This window comes from Urocampus carinirostris, chromosome 1, assembly GCF_059441175.1.
Source record: "Urocampus carinirostris isolate Australia breed hairy pipefish chromosome 1, RoL_Ucar_1.0, whole genome shotgun sequence".
NCBI classification, from domain to species: Eukaryota; Metazoa; Chordata; class Actinopteri; order Syngnathiformes; family Syngnathidae; genus Urocampus; species Urocampus carinirostris.
In genome coordinates this window covers 6,948,487-6,975,274 of record NC_142349.1, presented here as the reverse complement: position 1 = coordinate 6,975,274, position 26,788 = coordinate 6,948,487, and the positions used below count along the sequence as shown (strand labels likewise).

Sequence of the window (26,788 nt, the reverse complement as noted above, 5' to 3'; positions counted from 1 at the left end):
ACGACATTCGTTTTTATTTAGTCTTATTTGACTCTTTCACTGCTTCAAATTATTGAAGTATTATTTGTTGACTACGCTAATCACGCAGTTTATTTATGCATGCGAACTAGAGGTAAGATTTATGGCCCGAGCCCGAACCCGAACCCGAACCCGAGGCAATTTCGGGCCGGGTCGGGCCCTGAAATGTCAGTCATACGGTCGGGTCGGGTCGGGTTCGGTCCTGCTTTTTTTTTTTTTTTTTTTTTTTTTTTAATTAATTAATAATGTGTTAAATGTTCATTAAAATATATACTTAAACTATGTATGGATACTAGACCAAGGAATACTTGTTATAAAATAAATAATTTGGATAAAACGGAGAAGGAGCTGTAATCGCTATTTTTCCGACTCCTATGGAAATTCCTCCCCCCTCCGATTTTAGATGAAAAAAACAACAATTTGTTTACACCGCGGGATCCAATGCAACCAGGGTTTCATTCACAATAAAAAAGACATTACATACGGATATTATAGTAAATCAAATAAATATTATTTGTGTACAATTAGTTGTGATTGCGGAAATCATAGCGTACAGTGACGTTGGTGACTTTTCCATCCGCGTTAAAAAACGCATTTTGTAAAATACGATCGCGCTTTATTGTTTAAATAAACGCGATCTCCCAATGATTATAATTAGCTCGCTTTATTTTGTTTTAAAGCGTATTATATAGAATACGATCGCTTTTGTCGGAAGCGTACATTGACGTTGGTGAGATTTTCATCCGCGTTAAAAAACGCAATTTGTAGAATACGATCGCGCTTTATTGTTTAAATAAACGCGTTATATAGACTAGGATCTCCCAATGATTATAATTAGCTCGCTTTATTGTTTTAATAAGCGTTTTATATAGAATACGATCAGGGGAGGGGGCTAATTTGCATAGGAGTCGGAAAAGGGGACAACATGTCAACACCCCCTCAATGAAAGTGCTGCGCTAAAATCTTAAAGGCGTACTACTACTGCTGCTGTGGATTATGGCCCAATGATCAAGTCGTCAAAATGACGGACGCCTTTAAATGTTTTCGCTACCTCAAAAAAAAAACCCGTCAATGACAGATTGCAGTGCAGACACAGAAATATAAAAGATGTAAATGTTTATACAGTTTTATTTAACTTAGGCCTAGATGTTGTAACAAAAGGCAGAGTTTAATTTGTTATCATAAATCACCCCTCCTTATAAATAAAATATGTAATTTCGGGCCCCCTCGGGCCGGGCCAGCAAATCCAGTTAATTAGTCGGGCCGGGTCCGGGTCGGGTTTAATACCCCTCGGGCCTGCGTCGGGCTCGGGTGCTTTTTTTGGGCCCGATCTTACCTCTAATGCGAACCCTCGTTTTATATCATCAGTAAAAGTTCTGTTAGCAATAATTCGGAGTTATAGTCTTCCAGTATTTACTTAATTTTAAATAAAACAAAATAACTTCTGTATTGTCATGTCAGACCACGGTATGATGACTCGAGAAAGTAGAACGTTTCGGCAGAAACCCCGGTTATATTCTGTGAGGGGCGGGCATTTTGTTAACATGCTTTAGGGGGCGTTACCAACTAGCACCACGTCTACAGGGAGAATCCAGGAAAAGGGGATTGGGCTAAAAAGAAGGGACACAAGACAGGCTTTTCTGCACACAAACGCGGACTTTTCCTCCTATAGTCCCCCGAAGCATTTGCATATAAAAACGAAAATAATGCACCACGGTGCTAACTAAATTTAAGTCTTTGGAGAAATTGCAGGCACTGGTAGCCATACGGAAAATTTGTGCTTCGTTTTTGTTTAATTTTCTTCTGGAAGAATGTTTTGACAAAGTGAAGACTGCGTCAAATACAAAGACTAATTTGCTCCTTTGAAATTGTTTAAAAAGAGTAGCGAGATGGCACGGTGGAGGCTGAAGTTGCTTGTCCGACTGCTGCTGCTGGCAGTGCTATTGGACGCGAGCACGCAAGCGGGGACCGACAAAAAAATCAACCCTGAGGTGAGTTGGGAGAGGAATGAGGTGAGAAGAATTTAAAAAAGAGAGTCCCTCGGATAAGGGGGATAAATGCATTTGACGTTTATAAGAAATGTTACCATATACCTGTAAACATTAGCCAATTGTTTCCCATATATAAGATTGTTATTCGCCTTATTGAGCTAATATACAAAACAAACAAAAAAACAAAGATAATTTGTGTGAAAAAGTTTGTTTACCAAGTAAAGAACACAGACAGTTATCTTAGCATTTTCATAGAAATAGTACTCAACATACTACTACAGAAATACTACACCAATCCTAAAAAATGTACTGCAGAAATACTACCGGTACTAGTATCCAACAAAATTACTGAAGAAATACTACAAGAATACTGCAGAAATACTATAAAAAATACTAATGCAGAAATACTACAAGAATGCTGCAGAATTAATATAAAAATACTAATGCAGAAATACAACAAGAATCCATGCTGTTTTCGTGAGGTGTTTTCAGTTCTTGTGTGATCGTATTTATTATCTAAGTTTTACAACTTTTTTTTCAAAATGCCACCAAAATTTACAACCTCTCAGCAATCAATATTCAAATTTTTGCAATCACTGTAGGCTGACAGGCTTATCTGAGTAGAAATCAGTTTCAGACTACAAATGATCTTTCGAATTACTGTATATTGGATTTGGGCTCCTGGTCTGAATGCAGCTTAAAAGGGGGAAACAAAAAAAAACTTTTTTTTCCCTTCAAATAAAAACGGAAATAGTTCATTGGAGCATTACAAGCAATTCAAACTGCAATCATGGTCAAATAAAAAGTAAATTCTTAGCAGTCACCAAAATCATCTTTGTAAAAAAAAATTGATGGTGCGGGAAAATAATGATTCTGATTGTGGGTTGTAAAAAGTGAGGTATTTTAACGTATGACAAATCATCAACAGAAAAGGATGAAAACAAGAAAAGTTATTTGTTGTTGGCACGGGAAGGGAAGATGGGAAGGGCTTTGTTTAAGCAGGGTTAGAGGAAGCTGCCCATAATGATGATCGTGTTCTTCAAAACGCGGAGGAGTGCTGAGACTGCAAAACCAAGCAAGCATGAGAAGGCAAACGGGGAGAAATATGAGTTTGTATTGTGGTCGGGGGAGAGTCAAAGGCAATTTTTGTGGGCATGGGAGGGGGTTTTGAGAGCTGTGGGTTGGTTAATATTTAGGGGGATGGGGAAAGGTAATTGTTGACATCTGTCTTAAGTTACTGCTCAGCAGACTGGGAGATGTTTTTCAGCCTCTCCAAGAAAAGTCAGCTGTGGAAAAACACAGCTCGCAGATGAGAGCAGTTTTCCAGCTAATTTTTTGTCTTTCTTTGTGCATAAAATCAATTTGATTTGCTTGATTGCTTTGATCAAGTTCTTGTGCCAAACTTCTTCCTCATTGTTATTGCAGCTGTCCTTGTGGAAGAATGTTACTTTAGTACCGCTGACCTACATTCAAGTGCTAAACGAAGGGGACGATGTATTATTCAAATGTAAACGCAGGAGCTGCATTCCCCCACCAAATTTAAAATCCAGATTCGAAACTAGACACCTTCTGACAATTTGTAGTTTGCAATATTCACAGTTTGACAATCGAAACACCCGCAAAATGTCTCAATAGTTAGAGGATATGTTTTACTCTTAGTCTCTTTTCAAATAATTCTATGAATCTGTCTTCAATTTAGCTGGGTTATGCTAATATTAAAAGAATAGTTCACCAATATAGCGATTTGACTATTTTTCTTTTATTTGTTACAAGGTATTGTTGCTTTATACGAAACATCAGTAGGAAACACTTATTAGGTGGAGATTGATGTTTCTATGTGAACTCTAAATACCGTAACGTTAACTTTAGAAACAAATTTCTCACTAGTGAGGCACACTTAATAGAGCTACTTTTTATAAAGTGTGAATAAACTCTCTCTTAGAGCAGGGTTGTCAAACTAATTTGAGCTGGGGGCCAAATGCTAGGTAAAAAAAACTCATGGGGCCCAGACTAGTGGGTTTAAGGGAGAGAAATAAAGAGAGAGCGGGAAAGGGATACAAAGGGAGAGACAACAAGGTAAACAAAGTAAGAGAGAGAAGGTAAGACACACAGGGAAAAAGAGTGAGAGAAATAAAGACGACACAATAGGGGGGAAGAAGAAGAGACAGAAAAATAAAGAGATAACTAAAAATAAATCTAAAGCAAGAAATAGAGAAAGATCAGAAGAATGTGAGAAAAGGACAAAGAGAGAAAGAGTGAGGAAAACAGTGCACATGAGAAAGAAAGATAAAGAAAGGGAGTGAAGAAGACAGAAAAAACGTAAAATCAAATCAGGAAAGAGTGGAAAATGAGAGACAGAGAGAGACTACTACTACAGTTGCCTGGAGATATTTAACAGCTCATTTTTCTCTCTTCTCTTTGTGTCGAGCCTGATTAAAACCCTTGGCAGGCCTGATTCGGTCTCCGGGCCACCTGTTTGACACCAATGCCTTAGAACAGGGGTGTCAAACTCATTTTAACTCGGGGGCCACACGATAGAACAAACATTCTGTTGGGGGCCGGGCTTGTAGATTAAAGAGAAAGAAAAAGAGATATAAAGAAATAAGAGAAAGAGGGAGGGAAAAGGAGAGAAGGTGGGAGAAAGAGTGTCGTTTCGTGGGCCGGATTCAATCCCTTAGCGGGCCTGATCTGGCCCGCGGGCCGCCTGTTTGACACCTGTGCCTTAGAAGATCAAGTAGAAAAATATTTTCTGATCATTATATCCTTGAATGTGCTTTATACTGTGTACCAGGTAAAATATAACTATAACCATTGTCAATTGCAGCAGTGTGATGTCATGGCATACAAGGCCTTCTCTACTGGCCTAAGAATATCATAATCATACTTTTTCCTTGATAACTTACTTAATAATTCAGAATTGTCAGCCTTCTGTCATTGCTTGCCCCTGGTTGTGCTGATTACAGATGTGTGCTTTCACATTTAGGCATTCAAGCAATCACATTTCAGCCATTATTTGTTGCCAGGCTCAGTAATCTGCCAGGAGGCCTTTAAAGAACAATTCTTAATGCGCTTGTAGCATAACATGGGTGTCAATAACACCGTTGGTTTAGCTAACGTGATTTCGATTTGAGGGCACCACGGCCTTATAGCAGCCGTAAGGAAAAATCAGCTAGGTGTGGGTAATGCACCAAGGTCTAAAATCTATTTTTCTACTAAATCATAATACCATTTATATTTTTTCTCTTTACAGTGAATTTTAAACTCATTCAAACTTTGAACTTTTTTACATTAAGCAACTTTAATGTCAAGAATCACTGAAAAACACACAATATGTATTGAAAAATATTGACTTTTCAGTGCCACAACAAATAAACTATGAAATAGAAGAAAACAACTTCCATTTGTTATGTAAAACACATTCTCCTTCAAAAACACAGGAGAAGTACAAAAAAAGATTAAATACATAACAAATTTAAAGTCAAAATTCCAGAATCACTGAAAAAAATGCATATTGACCGATCACAAGAGAAAAAAGCGACTCGAAAATACATCTGCTTTTGGTAACTGGGGAGTGGGCTCTCGTATACAAAAAATATGACTTGACTTGTCATTCACATTCATGAGCCAGCTCATACAGCTGGTTTGTTGGCGAAAGACTCATCCCTCAAGGCCTAGGTGTGAAATAAACGGCCCACCACTGGTTAATTTTACACACAAGTCAATGTAATAATTTTTTCTAATGTGTGTTGAAATAAAATTAGATTGTAAAATGTAACAACTGAACAAGTATTCGACCAAGATGTAGGCTGCTTTGACTGCAGTTGTAATCCAATTATATGAACCAACATTTTACTGACTTATTCTATTACGCAGACTGAGTCTGGAAAATGTGAAATTTAACTTATTCAATTTGCTGCAGGTGCTTATGTCAAACTAATTTTAAGGTTCAACTCATGTGTGTTTTTGGCCAGGCATTTTTCAGCAAAAACTTCAGCACAGTGTAGTGATTAATTACCTGGTTTTTATGGCCTTTTAAATGATCTATAATTTTTCACTGTATTCTCGTATTCTGCCACCTTAGATGTATTTAAAGAAATCCAGTCCCCTGTTGCTTGGTTGGACTTATTTACTGATCATATTTCTGTGACAACTTCAGTCGGTGGTCACCAATTTTGTGGTTAAACACGCACAGGTGCTGAAGACGCATGGTGAAGTCATTTCCTCTTATTTGACGAATCCACTCTGAGGAAAGATGTGGGCATTCGGTTTTTGCTTGGCCATTCAAACACCTTGGTGTGTTAACAAGCTTGTATGACATAGGCACTAATACAAGCGTGGATTTGTTCCTCTCCACATAAAACTTTTTTTTTTGTCAAAGAAATGACTCTCATATGAGATCATTTGATGGATGTTAGATGGATGTAAACTGGGGGAATACCCCGCGAAGACAGTAAGGGGGCTGTTGCAAACCACAAAAGAAGCCGTTGTGCACAATTGAGTCACACAAGTTTTCATGAAAGATAGAAATGTATAAAGTTAATCAATGTAATTAAAGCATCTGTTGCTAACCCTACCTCAAAATAGGACTTAGTACACTTCATGTTTTTGGTAGTACAATTTTTCATGGTTGGTATTAAGCAGTGGTGGGCCAACAGGGCCTTCAAGGCCTGCCCTGCTGGCTTAATAAATACCATGTGATGTTAATTATATTTTTCCATCAATACTTAATAAATAATTCGTAATTGTAAGTAAGCTTCTTTTCCTTACTTTTCAATGGAAGTGCTGCTGCCAGATGTCTCATCTCATTAGCTGCACCGCTTATCCTCAGTAGTGTCGCAGGGGTGCTAGAGCCCATCCCAGCAATCATCGGGGAGTGGGCAGGGGACACCCTGAACTGGTTGCCAAGGACAGACAACTCGCTCGCTCATTCACATCTAGGGACAATTTGGACCGGCCAATCCACATGAAATGCATGTCTTTGGAATGTGGAAGGAAACCGGAGTGCCCGGAGGAAACCCACGCAAGCACGGGGAGAACATACAAACTCCGCACCGGAAGTCCGGCAGCTGGATTTGAACCCACACAGGAGGTTTCAGAGACCTTAGAACTGTGCCACACACGCGCTAACCACTGCGCCGCCGTGCTGCCCGCTCCCAGATGTGTGCTTTCATATTTAGGCATTTAACCAATCACATTTAAGCCAATAGTTGTTGCTTGGCTCAGAAAACTACTCCGAGGCCTACACAAAAATATGTTAAAGGCCGTGTTCTGTAACATCAGTCTTCAAGTAAGCTGTTGGTTTAGCTAATCAGGGTTGGTGTCTAAGCGCCTGCTAGCATGCTTTGAGAAACGCCACAGGTTTCACATACTATGGTTGGCTGGGGGGGTGGTAGTTCACCAAAGTGATCACGCCAACAGCCAACCCTAACTCCAAACTTGAAGAAACCGTTCTGCTCAAGGAATTATATTATTGTATTGATTTAATAGTGAAAGATTGTATAACTCCGAAGTGAGCAGATCCAGTTTGTTCACGAAGGACACGTCACTAATTCAGACTGGAGCTGAAGGCCTAAGTGTAAAATGCACTGCCTGCCACTGATATTAAGATGCCTTGACGAAAAGCAAATGTGATGTCACGTTGGTGTTATATTTGGTTACATTTTAAGGTCTCAACATAAAAGGAAGTCTCTTTAAAACAGAGTTAAACACAATTACCAAAATGAAAACCTTGAGGAAACTATACTTATACAATACATGTGAGGATATATTAATAAACAAAATCCAGGCCTCACACATGTAATGTGTATACTATATGTGTGGGACCTACAGTCTACACTGAAAGAAAGGAAGGAAGGATGACCATTTTTTTGTGTTCTGCTTTGTTGTGGACAAAGACTCGCCCCCTTAGGAAGGATGGGTGGCCCAAAGGCAGAATCCCTTAGGAGGGATTGATGTTGTGGCAGGAAATGAGGTAATCGCTGTAGGGGTAACCTCAACAAGAGGAAATGTTACCATGAAATGACGTTTTGAAATGACACGGCCATGATACCATATTGTCCTTGGCAAAGGCAATTTTTTGCTGATGGCAGTTGCAAGCGTTCTATTACCAAGTAAGCCATTAATGTGACTGAAGTTGCTGTGTAATTCATTTCTGAATTCTAGTACATGTGGATGACCGACTTTGCTGTTGGTCAGGTTTTATTTTTTTTCCTTTGGCATTGACCTGGATGGAACAATTGACTTCCTTTTCGTACTGACGCTCTATTCCTCTTGCTAACTCTCGTCCTATGCAAAATGGAGACACGCTCCCCTTTCATTTTAACTCATAGGGGCGCTTATTATTATTATAGATTGAAAAACAAAACTCTGACTGTAAAATAGAATACATTTCTTAAGGGTTACTTTAAAAAAGCATCATTTTCACATATTTTACTTCCAAATCGTTATTAATGTTGACAGCCACTATCTACACAAATACTCACTGTTTCCGCTTCATTTGACTTCTTATGTTACTCAGTTTATTAGTGGTGTAAAAATAGCGTTGTTCAAAAGTGAATAAGACTTTGTCATGTCACATGAAGAAGGCCGTTTAAGGAAGCGTGAAGAATGCCTTAAACCTCAAACTAGCAGAACAGCAGACTTTTGAGAGGATTATAAAAAACAGTGACAACTTCTCAAATACTGTTCGAATTGGACTTTAAAAAGCCATGTGTCAATAGTCCCCATGATGCCAATACCAACAATTTATGATTCCTATTGAGAATTATGAATTAATTAATTAAATAAGTAATTAAGGGGAAGGCCGCGATTAACGTGGATGGATGGTGTTATGAGTGCACTGCAGGAAAGAGGTCTAAATATAATGAAAGCTAGAGCTCTTGTTCGTGATAGAAAGGAGTGGAGAGGATTGTGGACGCGTTCTCAAGGATGGGCTGGGCACCCGTATGATGCGGCAGGGGTAAACCAGTGAAAGCTGTCGGGCCCTGCTGTTGAACAAAAGAGTGTGTTGTGTCACCCTGACCCGAGTGACATGGCCGCTTTCTGGTGTCCCATTTCATCTGGAGGGACGAAAGCATGACCAACTTAGGTGCCGAGGTGCCTAACTTGTTTGGGTGTTTGGGCAATTGAGTTGGCCATGGTCCAAAAATGTTTGTGTGTGTTTTTTTGCCATTTTTTCCCTTTTATTTTCTTGTTATTGTATGTGTTTGTCTTGCTGTCGGTCACCCCTCTTGAGGGATATGACCAAGGTAGATAGATAGATAGATAGATAGATAGATAGATAGATAGATTGAGAATTAATGTTTTTGTCACAAAATCAGGACCTGGTGTCATCCCACTCTTATGCAGTTTGCCTACCATGTTCCCTTTACATAACTACTTCTCTGGTAACACTAAATATGTTTTTTTTCTGGGGAGCATTGGGGAGTTTTTTCTTTTGTTTATTTTCTGTTTGTGATTTGTGTTGGAATTATATACTGTATTTGCAAGGGTGTGTTTTCATGGAAAACATGAAACTGTCTGGTTAACCCCAAACATTGCCTCATGCCTCACTTTGGCAAACCGACTGAAAGGAACAGGCAAAGAAATCATAGTTTTACTTTTGCATCTCTGATAGAACAGATAAAAATGCGGTACTCAGTTAATCTTTTGATTTTTTTTTTCCCCCCTTCTCCATACAGTAGAAAAATACACAAAAAAGAAAGTATTGCGATATGTTTCTCATGAAGTGTTAGCACACAGAAAAAACATTTTAATTGCTTCCCAATTAAGACAAAATCGTTAGTACTCTGATTAACCCCATTGTTACATCAACACACAATCAATACTCTACCGCATACGATCATTAAAACTACATTTCTAACTTAGGGACTATTAAAATACAGCTCACCATTCTCATTTACACAACCCTTCAAAAATTCGAGTCGCTTAGAAATGCCCTTATTGTTGAAAGAAAAGCACTGTTTTTTTTCAATTAAGTTAACATGGCACTAATCGGAATTACACCTCATACACTGTTAACTCGGTAATGTTTTGAATGTAATATCTACATAGGTGTATATTTTCCATTTTCAGCAACTAGCACTCCAGTGTTCTAATGGTACGTAGTGTTTGCTAATTGCATTAGAAGGCTAACGGGTTATTATAGAACCCTTGTACAACTATGTTAGCACAACTGAAAACGGTTTAGCTTGTTTGAGAAGCTCTAAAACTAGGCATCTTTTAACCTTGTCAAGTATCAGGAGCATCACATTTATGGGTGTGAAACTTTCTGAAAGGCCATAAAAAGGGAACTTTCATTTGAAACCCGACAGTCTATTCTGAAATGAAGGCTTTTCCATGCAAGAAAATGCCAAGAAACTGAGGCTCTCCTAAAATAGTATGTACTAATACCTTCAGAGTTCAGCACAAACGGGTTCATACCAGAGTTGAGAGAGAAGTGGGAGCAAAGTACATTATTCTCTAGTTTGAGGAATAGACACTTTATAGGTCCTCAACTAGCAGCTTCTTTAGACCGTGCCCACAAAAAACAGTGTCAACATCTTCAGTGAAGAGGTGACCCTGAGATGCTGGCCTTAAAAAGGAAGGGATTATCATTGGAAAAAGAACAAACATTGATGACTCGTTTGATAAATAAATGTGACTTTTTTATGGAAAACACAAAATTGTCTTGGTGACCCCAAACTTAAGAACGATAGTGCGGCAGTAGCTCAGGAGGTAGAGCGCTCGTCTTGGGATCAAGGGATCCCAGTTCGAATTCCGGCTTGTCCGTGTTACATGTCGAAGTGTCCTTGGGTAAGACACTGAACCCCTAATACCCCCAATAAGCAGGTTAGCGTCGACAATGGCTGCAATACAAGGCCACTATTGGGAAATGTGGAGCACATTGTAAAGCGCTTTGGGAAGTCATTGACTTGAAAAGCGCTATATAAATGCAGATCATTTCATAGTGTATATTACTACACATAACACTCTTCCTTTTCCACTTGGGTGCAATGTGATTTGAGACAGTGAGTCTTTATATGTGTCCACTGGTGCCCAGTGTTTGAGTCACAACCAGAAAGGGCTCATTCAAGGTAAAGTAGTATAAACACTAAAACCTCTACGGCTCACTGAGACAGACGAAGAGTGAGAAATTGGACCTTCTTCATGCCAAACATGGTCAAGTTGGATAGGAATCTGTTCCCTCTATACGAGTGGGAAAGGTGAGATGGCACAACATTCATTTGGACAGGTAACTTAAAATTAGTTTTACCTGGTTATATCAGTATCAGAAATTATTTTCCCCCCATTTTATTAACACTCCACTTATTGAAACATAAATATTTTGTTTGTCGCCGTCACGAATGGCAGCCACTCCAGCAGCTCCCGTGTTATTTTCGATTGTTCTCAGTTATTTTCGATTGTTCTCAGCTTAGGGATGCTGCTGGAAAAGTGAATTTCCCTTCGGGGATGAATAAAGTATCTATCTATCTATCTATCTATCTATCTAGTGGCTGTAAACCTTTGAGGGCTGAGCAGATATTTAAGGAGGTTAGCACTCCTTTGTAGACAAATGGTGTATACTGTATGGTTCAAGAGGAGAAGCTCTTCAACAAACATGACATCCCTTCGATATTTATATGAAGTATGAGCAGCAGATGGGGATGATTGATAGGCACTGGGTGTGGTCTGAACTCTGGGTTTTCCACGAAGGGAGAACGGGTGGAGTGATGAGGTTAAGACAGAGACTTTGAGGGTTGGATCCAACTTTGGTTGCAGAATTCCCTGCCTAATTAAGGTCTGACGCTGCAGCCATCTGCTGAGCTTTGCCCGCAGCCCGCGTCTCACCCTTGGACGCTCCCTGTGCCCTTTACTGCGGTGGACTCTTCACTTGTATGTGGGTCTCCCGATTCAAAGGGCTGGGATTCAGTTCTTGCTAAAGCCTGGAAGGATTCTCTTTTTGCTTGCGACGGTTTTCATCCTCCCATGTTCTCTAACTAAAAGTAAAAATACATTTAAAGTTCATATCAGAGTAATCGCAAAAATGTTTCAAATGTATCAACCTTAAAGGTGAGGTGCTTCATCTGAGGTATTCTTAAAAAAGTTGCAAGTAAAATATTTTTTCTATCAAGGATTTGTTAAGAATGCACAATTTAATTCAAAGGGCCCTAATGCTTTATTTTCCACTGCACATATCTACCGTACTTTTAGCAGAGCTGTCGGGGGAACACATTATGTAGGAGGAATGAGGGAGGTGGAGTGCTGGAGACTGCTGAATGCTCGTCCCTAAAATTTTCCCCTATTTGTTAGTGTAGCATTAAAATGATACCAACAAAGTTGCACTGTCTCAGTTGCAAATTTCCTAGAAAATCACTATGAACCATCACTGGTGAGATTGGTTCTGAATCTGTCTGCTGGCACCATGTTAGTGCGCCAGGGTGTAGAGAATGACAGTAAGAATTTAGTAGCACTGAATAATATTTAGCTAAAAATTTCTAAAGTGAAAACCATTTATGACTGGTGTAGCCTGCGACCCTTCTGAGGATAAGCGGTGAGGATAACAGATGGATGATCTATCTATCCACCCTGATCATATCCCTCGAGAGGGGTGACTGACTGCAATACAAATACATACACAAAAACAAAGAAAAGAAAAAAAGGAGAATTAGCAGAAAACACAAAAAAATTGACCATGGCCAACCCAAATACCCAAACAAGTTAAGCACCTCGGCACCCAAGTTGGTTATGCTTTCTTCCCTCCAGATGAAACGGGACACATGAAAGCGGCCATGTCACTCGGGTCAGGGTGACACAACACACTCTTCTGTTCAACAGCAGGGCCCGACAGCTTTCACTGGTTTACCCTTGCCGCATTTTACAGGTGGCCGGCCCATCCCTGAAAACGCGTCCAAACATCCCACTATCCTTTCCTAACACCTATCTACTCATTCTTATCACCAACAAAAACTCTAGCTTCCACTACATTTAGACCACTTTCCTCCAGTGCACTCATAACGCCATCCATCCACGTCAATTGCGGCCTTCCTCTTTGTCTCCTTCCATATACTTCTGCTCTGTTGATCCTCTTCAACATTCGCTCCTCATCCATCCTCTCCATGTGTCCAAACCAACCGAGTACTCTCATATCTACGCGCTGGCTCAGTTCCCGATTTATTTGTAAATGGAAATAATCTGGCGAAAAGAACAGATTAGAAGAAGCAACGTCCAAAGAAGCAGAAATGTTAAAGGCAGATTCCTTTTTATCTGTCGGCATTATCATGTGTTTCGGATTCAATGGATTGTCCTTGACATAAAAAAGCCATTTTCGGGGACATTCAAATTGACGACTCCCAGGGGACATACTGGGGTGTTACCCAGGCTTTATAGTTTTTGGGTATCTTGTTTCAGACTCGTCGTGATATATCTCTGAAGAGTATATTTTGAATTGGTCATCATACCTTGAATCCCAATAGTTTATGCTTTCCAATGATGTGTGGCATGGCATATTCTATTGACTAGTGACATCGTCAGACACATATTTGTTTTTCTAAAGTCCGGAGGCTAGCCGGCGAAACTTTAAGGGATTAAGGTACCGTGTATTATTAAAACTCTGTGTCCGTCCGAGTCTTTCTTTGTAAATATCTCATGTTTCAATGTGGGCACATGCGGCCTCTGTATGTACGAATGTTTTTTCCTTTAAAAATGTACTGGGTGCAGCTTATAAACAGGTGCGTCTTCTAGTCCAAATGTTACGGTACTCACAAAAAAACAAAACAAGCACAGAAAATGCTCTTTAAAAAACCCCAAATCAAATCACCTTTTATAGTCCGGAAAATACCCTATGTACAATACATGAATATATAGGTGGGATCAGTTTGGGCCCATCCCAATATGAAACCATGAGTGACTTTTTAGTACAAAATATCAATTTGGGTTAATGGTTGAAGTCACAATAGCCTCTTTGTTTGTTTTTTCCTTTGGGTTATTGAGGCAAAGAAACTGTGCGGGAGCCGAGCTTAGCGGCTGGCGTCTTACCAAGTATCAGAGCAGCTTCGCGGTCAAATGGTTTTTCCAGAGAAAAGTAAGGTGAAGTTCAGCCTGTGAATCAGGCAGAACCCAATGACCACCTCAGCACTGACTCCAACTCAAAAGAGCAGGGAAGTGTTGTAAAAAGTCATGTCAGTGTTTTAATCCAAAGAGGGAATTTCCTTAGGCGGTTTCCGTCTTGCAGGGGTTTTGTCGAAATTTGAGCTCAGTATGTGTCTGATCAGCATTTTGGATCTGTTTTTGCTCTCAGTGTGTTATAAGCTTGACTGTTGATGGGCGAATTGCATTCAGGATAGAAGGAGGCGTTAGATGATGCTGTTGCCGTCATTGCAGCAGAAAACAAAACGGATGATTTTGCGCAATCGTTTTATTTCACAACAGTTAAACTTAATACATCCACATGAGGTTTGTGTTATTCCCAAAAATACATTCTGTTCTTTTACTTTGGTCCAGGTTTTAAAAACTAATAAAGATGTGTTGTGTCGGAGTATGTACTTGTTTCTGTATTTTTAAAAATCCCATGACAGTTGTTTTTGTATGGTTTTGTACCACCTATGCTATTAGGCAGAGTGAAGAAAAGCTACTGGACTAGAACTAGGTTTGATGAATGGTATGATTTAAAAGATGAAACACCAGAGTGAAGATTAACTGTAACAATCGCCAGCAACAAAAAAGAAAAATGGACAAGACAATAGACAACATTTAACATGAATTATCATAAACTAATACTCTTATTTGGTTTAAGGTCTTAGATGAGAAAGCCTAAATTTGGTTATTTTTAGTTTAGCAACACTGTTTTATTTCAAATTCTGTTTGATAACTGGTCATACACTCTAATCTCAGTTGATAACCCTATTATTAGTCGCAAAATGTGTTTTTGTGCACACTGATTTTAAAATTGGCCTAAATCCATCTTCAGGTCAGAATTTAAAGTCAGATTTTAAAACAATATTTTCAATGACAATTCAAATTAATGATGATGCTCTAAGCACACTTTAATTTTCAAAGTTCAGCACTCCACTGTCAAGATCAAAGGAATAATCCTATTCCTACCGTGACCTTGATGTAGAGCTCTATGATATATCATATGAGAGCCATAGCTATTAAATTTACACAGAAACTAGTCAGGTTACTATTTAAAAATAATCAACAGGGATATTTTGATATCAAACATTAAAAGGAGATTTTAAATTCCATATAAATGTTATTATCCGTTATTATGAGTAATGTTTTCTTAGTGCATCGAAGCAACCTTTTAAAACTACAAAGAGAAACTGAAACAAACTCACCAACACTTGTTTAAGTTGGGTTTTCTTTCCCTTGTGAATCACACCATCACCGGGTGGAGTCAAAAGGAAGGTTTGGTTTGAAAAGGAGAGATTTGGTTTTCCAGTCAATGTCTTGCTAACAATTGCGACAATAATGGCAATTGTTTGCTTGCAGAGAGCAATAATGAAAGATAAGCTAACGACACTCGCTGTATCTATGATGCCTTTTTTTCCAAACTTTTCTTAAACAAGGGATAACAAATTTGTTCGCTAGTTCAATAATTTCATTTTGTTTAATAATTTAGTTGTATAAATCAATATTTACTACAATGTTTTTCCAAAAATATTTTGAATTATCCCTTTACATATTAATTTATTTTTATGCATTTTTTTCTATTTTTGCAGTCTTGGCTGCAACAATATGGTTACCTTCCGCCAGGGGACATGCGTACCCACACCCAGCGTTCCCCTCATTCCGTCTCCTCAGCCATCGCCACCATGCAGAGGTTTTATGGCCTCACTGTCACCGGCTCTTTCGACACCAACACCATCGAGTGAGTATCCTGAGATGGTTCCACCTTCCACCAAGTTTTTCAGCGAGCGTGAAATACATCAAAAGTGAATATGTTGTCTAACGCGGTGCGCCACAGGGCAATGCAGCGACCCCGTTGCGGTGTGCCGGACAAATTCGGTGCCGAGCTGAAGACCAACCTCAGAAGAAAGCGTTATGCCATCCAGGGTCTGAAGTGGACCAAGAACCAAATCACTTTTTCGTAAGTGAATTTTCAACACTTTTAAAAATTATTATTATATTAGGAAAAATTTTACGAGTCTTATTATCGTCAAAAGTTTTGGAGCGAAACGAACAAATTTCAAGAAGCAACGTCTAATGTAGCAGAAATATTTTCAGCCGGATTTTATTTATCTGTCGACATTATCGTGTGTTATGGAGCAAATATTTTACACTGTTGAATTCAAGTGATTGCGACCCTACTGAAGATAAGCGGGGCAGATAATGGATGGATGGATGAATTTATCGATTGTCATTGATGTAACAAAGCCACTTTTGCACACATGCAAATAATTTGAAGACAGCCAGGGGATGTGATGGTTTTCGGGTATCTTGTTTCTGATTGTGATGTTTCTGTGATCAGCATATTTTGAAATGACCATAATATCTTGAATCCTAAGAGTTTAATTATTTTAATGATATGTGGCATGACATATTTTAGTGACTGGTGACCAATGTTAGGTAAGTTACTTTAAAAATGTAATCTGTTACAGTTACAAATTTCTTTGTTTAAAATGTAATTGTAGTGTAAGGTTTAAATGACCCATGTTCATCTGGCTGCGAGATCTCAAAGCACAAGCGTCTCAAAACGCCCATGTCAGGTGACTATGCCACGTGAAACACGTTCCATCAGCTGTCAAAGTGTGAATAGGGTTGTCACCACACTACTTACGTAATAAATTACCAATTTATTACAAAATAGTGTGTAAAGTAGCACTAATGTAAAAATGTGAATGAAGAACTCTTTTCCAAAACGCTATAAATCAATTTTGATTGTTTTGATAAAAATGACAATTATTTACCCAGACCAAAATATTTTGTATTTAATTTATACAGTTAAAAATCATTTTTGGTTCTGTCTGAACACTATCGGCAATAATTGACAAATCAAAATACAAAAGCGTTAAACGGTGAGTGTAGGCTCATTTAAGACCTCCTGAGTACACCTACTACTACAGATTCAATTTCATATTGAAGATGAACAAATTAAAATGACAAGTATATTAACGGCCTGACAATACTATTGTTTTACCCAGTGAATATGCTGGAACGACGTGAATATTAGCAATCTTACCCGAAGGTGTTTTTTCAAGTTCGAGGTGGAGTCCTTCGACGCTGACAGGATGTGAACACTGGGCAGGCACCATTTGCACTGCACAATGGTGTTCTTCCTCTTTTCTTCCTTGAAAATGAATTTATACTTCTGCTTCCACCTTGTAAATACATTTTTCTTTATGCTTGTTCTCCTGCTAGCACTGCCAGCAGAGAAGCAATCGTTGCCACTGTTGTAATTACGTAAAAGCGCGGATGACAAATAATAATACCGGTAATAATAAGAATGAAATAATGACAAAAAGCCAAAAAACATATAAGCCACAGCAATATAAACTAATAAATTAATAAAAACAGTAATTAAATTAACAAAAGGGACCAAACACGGCGCAACCTCGCACAAATTGTAATCCAGTTACATGCTCATGGAATGTAACTCATCTGAATACTTTGTTTTTGCTTGTACTATAACAGATTACAGTTACTTTTATTTTGTATCCCATGTAATCCGTTACTCCCTAACCCTGCCAGTTACATCGTACAGATGCGCATTTGTTTATCAACAGTCTGACGGCCCGCCGGCGGAACGTTAAGAGTTTGAATATTGAATGACTAACTTTTATGTATGAATCACCTTTTCTTTTAATTTGAAAAAAAAGTTTTTATTGTTTTGCAGCTTTATACGTTTTTTTTTTTTTGTTTTCTTTTGTTTTTTGGTCCGTTTCAAAATATTGGGTTGCCAACCCCTTTTCTATCCTTTTGCCAACTTTTAAAGACAATATTTTTCCATCCCCAGAATACAGAACTACACACCAAAAGTTGGCGAGTACGAGACCCACGAGGCCATCAGAAGGGCCTTCAAAGTGTGGGAGGGCGTTACCCCACTGCGATTCCGGGAGATCCCCTATCATTACATCAGAGACAAAGTGGAAGAGTTTGCCGACATCATGATCTTCTTTGCGGAGGGTTTCCATGGCGACAGCAGCCCTTTTGACGGCGAGGGTGGCTTCCTGGCGCATGCTTATTTCCCTGGTAATGGTATTGGGGGCGACACCCACTTCGATGCGGCTGAGCCTTGGACCATCGGAAACAGAGATCTGCAGGGTAAGGTGCCACATGGTATGAGTGGCTTTTCATGACCGGTGAGCAAAGCAAGGATGGTGATGTTTTTGTTCGGGATCTAAGTATGTATACAGTATCTCTTTGTCCGTTTGTTTGTGTGTCTGTCCATCCAAGAAAAGGTGAAGATATGTAAGTTACCCTAGATGTGAAAACAGCCCAAAAAGCTGACCTGGTATTTTTGGAATTGTTGACTCAGCGGCTTTCCCAGAACATAGCAAGTTAAGCCAGGATCACAATCTATCACAATCAATTAAGTAGATTACTCTCAAAGTGAAAATGCCCACCAAAACTGACTCAGCAGTTTTCCAGGCCAACATTCCCCTCTTCCAGCGCCAGAACAACATTCAATTTCATCACATTAGACCAGTGATTTTCAACCACTGTGCCGCGGCACACTAGTGATTTGAGAGATTGTCAGGTGTGCCGTGAGAAATTATCCAATGTCACTTTTTAAAATTTAAAATTCTTTAAAACATTTATGAATCATTTTCTGCAAATATAATGTCATTGTCAATTGTCTGTGCTGTAAAAACAGGGGGTTTTATAAACTATATTGTATATACTGTTCAGTGTCATTTTACAACAGATTTGGTTAGTGGTGTGCCGCGGAATTTTTCCAATGTAAAAAAAACGTGCCCCGGCTCAATAAAGGTTGAAAAACACATTTGACATTAGAGGGGTTTACCTGTATGTAATAAAATGCCTCGAAAAGCTGACTCTGCACCTTTGGTTTTGCTGACACAGACATTCCATTCTCTAAGGCCAGAAGAACATTGAATATCAAAATCATCTTTTTCAGGCAGTCTGGTCGGTCACCTCAGATGTGAAAAATCTTAAAAAGCTAACTTGGCATTTTTGGTTTTGCTGACTTTCCCAGCTTTCCCAGAAAGACATTTCACTCTCTCAGGGCAGAACAAGTTTTGCCAGGATCACAATATTTTACAAGAACTCTGCTAGGTCACTCTAGAGGTGAATGACCCTGCCAAAAGGGGAAATGCCACTTTTGTCTGATGTAAGCTTTTGCCATCGTTTAAAAGCCAACACCAGGTAAAGTTAGGTCAGGGGTCTCGAATTTACGGTTCGCGGGTCACTTGCAGAAATCAGGATGATGGTTTAAGGCCCCAGCCTTAATATGCATTTTTGAAGTGAGTGCAGCCCATTTTATTTAAATTTTTATGTACCTATTTTTATCAACATTGTACACCGGGGTTGCAAAGAAAATGTCAGTGGCATTTTTATGTTAATGACAATACAGATAATCTTCAATCTGGAATCGTTTTACCGATTGGTTGATTTATTGTCTTATTAATCCTTTTATTTTTAGATCTTATTTTGTGTATAAAATGTACCCAATTACTTCTGAATTATTGGTGTATTTATTTATTAGAAACATGTTTTATTTTCTTGCTAATTCTTATACTGTTTACTTTATTTTACTTAACTTATTTTGTGTAAGAACAAAAAAGATGCAGTGATCCCTCGCTATAACGCAGTTTACTTTTTACGATTTTGTCAATTCACGGTTTTGCATTGTGTATTGTGTTCTCTATTATGATTGGCGAAACGACCCTGAAGATAGTAAGTGGTGGTCATAAATTAATAAACTTTAACAGTATACAGTATTTTTATTTGTTAAACAAGTCTTTGGGACTGTTAAAATGTATTAATCTTTGATTGCAATGAATTTTATTACTTAACCTTTGAGTTGTTCTCATTTCTAGGACGATCTTTGTACTTTTTTAACATGGAAATGTGAATAAAAACACATTTCACGTTCCTGTCATAAAAAAAGTCATACCATATGAAGTTAAATAAAATATCATTTAGGTGATTTGTGATGGGTCAATTGTATCATAAATGTTAAAAAATATAGATTTATCATAACAAATTTTGTCCATCATTTTGGAACCTATCCCCTCCGACAAAGGACTGATTATTGTATTTGAGAACAGTGGAATGTTTTCATCAGAGATTTTCTTTTGGGAAACCATCTCAGCCAGACCCTAGCTCCTGCGGCCCCCCAAAAACCGAGTCTGGGACCACTGCTTTAAGTCCTTGCTGGCATGTGCATCTTGCAATAGTGGACATGTTTCATCTTGCATGTGTACGAGGGCGATCATTCCCGAAGTGCTTTGGAGATGAGGAAGTGTTTTTTAAGGTTGCCTTGAGTCAGGCTTTGCGTGACTGGTAAATGTTAGCATATCATGCCAACTATTTGTGTGCATGTTTGTCATCACATGAGTCGCTCGGGATGGGATATTGTTTTGGCTATTTGTTTGATGTATGGAAAAAGAGTTCCTGTATTGTGTATTAGGGGTAAGACCTGGATAAAAAATTCCAGCCTGACCTGACCCAGGCTCGCGGGTATTAAAGCCCCTCCCAGCCCGAGCCGATCATTTAACTTGATCTACAGGATTGAGCCTCAAGCAAACCCATATTATATTGTATTTTTCAAATCATGTATTGATTTTTTTATCAAGATATTTAATAAAGGTCATGCAACAATATTCCGAGAAAGCCCTAGTGAATTTTCAGGGTTCCTGCGGCTCCTTAAAGTGTTAAAAGGCATTCAATTTATTTTCCTAAAAAAAGGCCTTAATTGGCACTAAAATTTCTTAAATCCAACTTTCGAAAATCCTAAAAATTTGAACTCATTAATTAGATTTGTTTGTTTGAACTAAAAAAGATTTAGTGAAAAAAAAAAACTTTCATGCATCATGATAAAAACCTCTTCATGGATGTTGCAGAAGAGTTCCATGGAATTAGTTTTGATCTGCCAGTTTTAACTGGAAATCCATTATGTGCTTTAAACATCCTTTCTATTTATTGTTTTTAATGTCGAAATTTTTGAAAAGTGATATGTTTTTAAAACGGATTTGATAAACTTTTGTTTAAAATTACCTCTAATTCGTATGGTGTTTTTTTTGTTTTGTTTCAATTTTTTTGCTGGACTTAAAAAGGCATGAAAATTCTGAAAAGGTCTTGAATTTAACTTGCCTTAAGCTGTAGGAACCCTGATTTTGAGTTTTTTGATGCATATTTTTAAATGTGCTTAAAAAGGAGTACATAATACATTACTTTGCTTTACTTTACTATTTCTAAACTAATTTATTTAAATGGTTCACTCATAGAAAAATAAACAAATATAACATGTACTTGTAGATAGATATCTGCATGTGTATTTATTCATAAATGCAATTGAGAATAATCAGACAGGTCTACATTATCTTATTTCCTCATGTAGTGTTGATGTATTCGCATATCTTAAAAAATTAAAATCAATAATTTTTGTTCCCGAATACTGTTGTCATTACTAGAGAGGTACCTGGAGTGTTCTTACTTTTCAGTAGCAATTTCTTAAGGTAATTCAAAATGATTAAAAACGAAAAGGGATGTAGTAATTGTGTACTTGTGGCTTGTTCAGTCCTTGAGATTTTTTGTGATAAACAGCTATTCAAATAAATGTGACTTGCAATGAAATCTGGATGCACCATCATTTTGTCTGTCTCCTTGATAGTTTTGTCCTTGTTTTTCCAAATTATTGACGTCGTATAATGTTTCGGTGCCCGCAGGCAATGATATTTTCCTGGTAGCCGTTCACGAGTTGGGCCACGCCCTCGGTTTGGAGCATTCCAGTGACCCCTCGGCTATCATGGCTCCCTTTTACCAATGGATGGACACTGATAACTTCCAACTCCCTGAAGACGATCTCAGGGGCATACAACAACTTTACGGTGGGTAACAGGCTGTTTGAGGAGCTGTTTGAATTCCAACACCTTTTTTATTCTATTAAATGTATTAAAAAGGTTAAATGTCATCTGTGTTTGCACTTATCCAATCAATTTTTTCATTGCAGGTTCTGGATCAGGAGTCCCGCAGCCCCCATTTGTCACGCCTCGAATTCCAACAGATACAACCCCCGACTACACACCCGAGAAACCTCGTTTCGGCCCAAACATTTGCGATGGACACTTTGACACCATAGCCATCCTCAGAGGAGAAATGTTCGTGTTTAAGGTAAAGCACATCGTGTTTGGGCACAATTTAACAGGAGCCAGGGCAGTTGGGAAATTAGGTTTTGTCCCTTAACACCCAGGATAAATGGTTCTGGCGAGTGCGCAACAACCATGTGATGGAAGGATACCCCATGCCGATTGGTCACTTCTGGCGGGGCCTGCCTACTCTCATCGACGCTGCTTTTGAAAGGGAGGACGGAACATTTGCTTTTTTTAAAGGTTATTCTCATTTAAGTATTTGACCCCTCAAAAAGGTCTATAATTTTTTTTAAAAGGAAATAATCTTTCTACTTCCTCTGTGATTAGGTGACAGATACTGGGTGTTCAGTGAATCTGTCCTGGATACCGGTTACCCCAGGAAACTAAAGGAAATGGGGACTGGCCTCCCGAAAGATCGAATCGACGCCGCACTTTACTACACCCCCACTGGACAGACCTTCTTCTACAGAGGCGACAAGTCAGTCCTAAGAATTTGCTCATCTGTGGAAAATGAAACACCGTGTGGTCTTAGTTTCTCACTGACTCAGATCACAAAACATAAACTGAAAGGCCCGTTTCCCCTTTCATTTGTTCAGGTATTACCGTTATAATGAAGCATCACGGAGTGTTGACGCTGGTTATCCAAGACCCATTAACGTGTGGCAAGGAGTGCCCGACAACATCAAGTCAGCTTTCATGAGCAAAGATCAAGGTGAGTAATCTCAACCTAAATGTCAATAAGAATTTAATCAAGGCCCCACGTAATAAGCAACGTTGTACCATTAGTAAAAATAGTGTGAAGATGAGGTAAAATCGAATGCCATTCCCTGCATCATCTGTAACTCTCCCGATCTAGTGGTTAAGAATCAAAGTTTTCATTACTGCCGCAATCTGGATTTGAATCCTATTAAGATAATTCTCCTCACAGCATTTGTGACCCACATTGTTTATTTTGAGCTTAGTAAATCGAAACAAAATGTTATACCGATTTTTCATTAAAAACTAGGGGTGCGCTTTCTACTCAAATAAATACGGTAATAATAACCCCCTTGTGTTTGTTTTCCGGTAACATACCCCATGTTAGCGGGTCAGTGGCAACCTGTGTCTTGAATCAGCTGTAAAATACACTAAAAACAAAATTGATTGTTATTTTTTTTCCTCATTTCTTGGTGACCATGTTCCTTATCCATGAAAATATTGTATCTTTTATTTTTGTTGTGGGTCTCTAGGCCATATTTCTGCCAGCATACCCCTCAATTTAAATTTTGAAAAATGTTAAAATACACCTCAATGAAAGGTTATTTTGTTACCTATTACTTGGGGTAATACAACAATCATTTCTTTCTCATTTTGATATTATTAACTAATAATGACGTCTATCGTGTTAGGGTCGCTTTTGACGCAGATATTTACTTAGAACAAGGCTAAAATTCCTTCTTTCAGCTGTAGAACTTTAATCCAAAATGAAAAGCACAACAGGTCATAACAGAAAATACAAATTTGCAAGACCAAACAAACATCAGCCAAGAAAAGCCATGATCGATTTACTCGTTCCAAAACCAATAAATAACAAAATTAGTTTAAAAGTCTCTGTGGATGTCAGTATGTGTTAATGTGCATGTGTTGTGAAAAAACTTACACTTTTGCAGATATTATTTGCAGTTGATGAAATATATGTCTAGTCCACTCGTGATTTGTTTTGGCTGTAGCTAACGTTTCATTGGATGGTAAATGAACCAAAGTGCTTTAATAAGTATTCCACACTTACCCATTCACACGCTCACACAGCGATAGCGTCGTCAGCCATATAAGGCACTTACCTGCTTATCATGGACATTAGGGTTTCTGTGTCTTGCGCAAGGACACTTCGACATTTAACTCAGAGGAGCGGGCAATCGAACCTACAACCTCTTGTCCCTAAGACGAACACTACTTTTAGAATATAATAGAAGAGAATAGGATAGACTTGTCTTTATTGTAATTTATATCAACATTCAGAAACATTGTATGCAACAAGATTAGACAAGGCACTCCAATGTATTAAGTCTTAAGGATAAAAAGGCAAAAATATTTACAAGGTAGTGTTTAGAGACTGGTCTAAGTTATACGTATCCTTTTAACCTTTAATAATAGTACGATGAAAGAACAGTGCATTGTAACAATAGTGTAATGAAAAGTAGTGCAATAACATTTAGCAGCAACAAAAAGATTCAAAATAAGTCGCTAGATATAAACTTTCAGTTTTCCGTACTGTTTTAGGCTGTTGTTGGCCTTGGGGAAGAAATTGTCTATGGGCTCTTGGTCTTTGTTTCAAGGGAGCTCTAATGGAAGGCAACAAGTCAAAGAAAGCGGGTGGCCAGGGTGGGAAGAGTCTTTTATCAAGTTGATGGCCCTGAGTCAAAACTGAGCCTTACAATCCAAATGTAACAACTTTAATTAGAGCATTTTATAATGTATTGAAAAAAATGTGTACCTGATGTTGTTAAAATAGACATCCCTGAAAAAGTCAAGAAGCTTTGATGCAAAAAACAAATGTATCTGTTTTTTTGTATGGAGAGTGTAATACAAGAGGGGGGTAATAAACACATACATGCACAAAATAGTAAGCCTTTCTCCCTGTTTTCTCTTCCTCAGCATACACTTACTTTTATAAAGCCAACAAATACTGGAAGTTCAACAATCAGATGATGCGCGTTGAGCCCGGCTACCCGAAATCAGCTCTGCGCGACTGGATGGGTTGCCCCAACGAAGACCCCAAAACAGACGGGGGACGAGGCGGTCACGACAAAGACAAGGAAAGAGACCACAACGATGATGACAAGGACAGAAGTCGAGACAGGGAGACCAACAAAGACAGAGAAAGAGAGACGGAGACAAAAGTGGAGCGGGAAGAGGAAGTGGAGGATACGGAAGTGATCATTATCGAGGTGGACGAAGAGGGGAGAGCGGGAAGTGGCGGGGGTGCAGCAGCTGTAGTGGTCCCATTGTTCCTTTTGGTGTGCGTGATTGCAACGTTGGCGGCTTTAGTCTTCCTTCGTCGTTACGGCACCCCACGCCGGCTCCTCTACTGCCAACGTTCCTTACTGGACAAGGTGTAGTTGCCAGAAAGGAGAGAAACAAATGGAAGTTGGTGTTCTACAGATCTAAAGCAGAACGCTTGACTTTCCAAACCACTGCGAGGTCCTTTTCGCTTAGCCGCACTCTCGGACCTTCCATTTGGTTCTCTGTCCTTTGTGGAGACCGACGCCAGCTCTTAGCTGTTTGTTTGTTTTAGCCTTTTTCAATGTCTTGTCGAGTTGGCGTCATCGGTCAACGTTTTCCCAATGGAGCATGTTCCTCGCAAACTGTCTTTGAAATGCACCCCCGCGCACAAGCATTATACCAGGGGTCGGGAAACCCCCCATGTATTTTGAGGCAAAATTCAACAAAACCGCCAAACCGGCTCTCCAGACCAAAGCTAATTCTTCAGCCCATTTTATTTTACTGTGTGACGTTTGATTTGATTTATATAACATTGACAATTTGTCTCCCTCCGTCAGTTACTTAAGATAGTCAAAGCTCATTTTTTCTGTTAATGGTTTCATAAAAGATGTAAGCAGTTCATTTGTAAAAATGTCACAAATTATTGAAAACGAGAATGACACAAATGCATTTATCTTCGACGCAGAGGGGGATAGGGGAGAGAGAAGGGAGTGTGCTATGTGTGTTGAGACTCGCCCAACCCTACCCCTCACCCAATCAAATTGCTCTAGGTCCCAGGCTGGCAATTTCAGGTGTTTACAGTTTGTTCTGTGGGTTTTTGTTATAAAGTGTTTCAACAGTGAACATATATTGTTTAATTAGTTTCCACATACCGGATTCCAGGAAGACCTAGAGCCAAAACAGGATTTATTGGTCTAACTACATCACTGTAAACTGTAGCTGGGACTCTGCCCTATATAGTCTGGCTCATAGTAGGTGTTTAATGCATCACTTTGGGTTTGCAAACAATTGGAATGATATCCAAAACACTAGCATTGCTCTTTTTGTTTTTGATCTCCGAGCAGATGTACTCATAATAGAGCCATACCTGGCTCGCGAGCCATACGTTCCCGACCCCGGCACTATAAAACACACACACACGATTTCTTTTGCACAAACACACGCCACTAAAGCACATTTTCTTTCAACCACAAAGTCATTGTGTTTTTTAACCTTCCAATAAAAGAGAACCGAGCCAGTGTGAACCATAAAAGGGAAAGATGCATGAGCAAAATCTGCGTGGTTGCCCTTTTTATATAAATGCTGATGTTGTCATTATTATTATGACTATTACTATTATTGTTGTTGTCTGTGTCATGAATGTGTTTTTGTACATTGTCATTAAAAAGTCCTGCTGGACAGTGACGTACAGTTTTGAAAGTGGCCTTAATTTTATATGTGGGAAACGTAAACTGCGGGCGTCAGGTTTTTATTTGTTCTGGAAACTTGATTGTTTTTATTTTATCGTCAATTGATAATAAATCCAAAAATCTGAAAAAATGA

At 38.8% G+C, this 26,788-nt stretch overlaps 1 protein-coding gene across 1 annotated transcript; it reads left to right on the top strand.

The window, feature by feature from the left end:
• Positions 1-1,618: 1,618 nt before the first annotated feature.
• On the top strand, positions 1,619-26,788 carry mmp14b (matrix metallopeptidase 14b (membrane-inserted)). Its single transcript, XM_088351229.1, has 10 exons — positions 1,619-2,009; positions 15,710-15,858; positions 15,955-16,077; positions 17,944-18,251; positions 21,842-22,003; positions 22,126-22,286; positions 22,366-22,504; positions 22,592-22,742; positions 22,861-22,976; positions 24,899-26,788. Exons 1-10 carry the CDS (start codon positions 1,908-1,910, stop codon positions 25,360-25,362), a joined length of 1,875 nt encoding a protein of 624 aa, XP_088207355.1. The 5' UTR covers positions 1,619-1,907; the 3' UTR covers positions 25,363-26,788.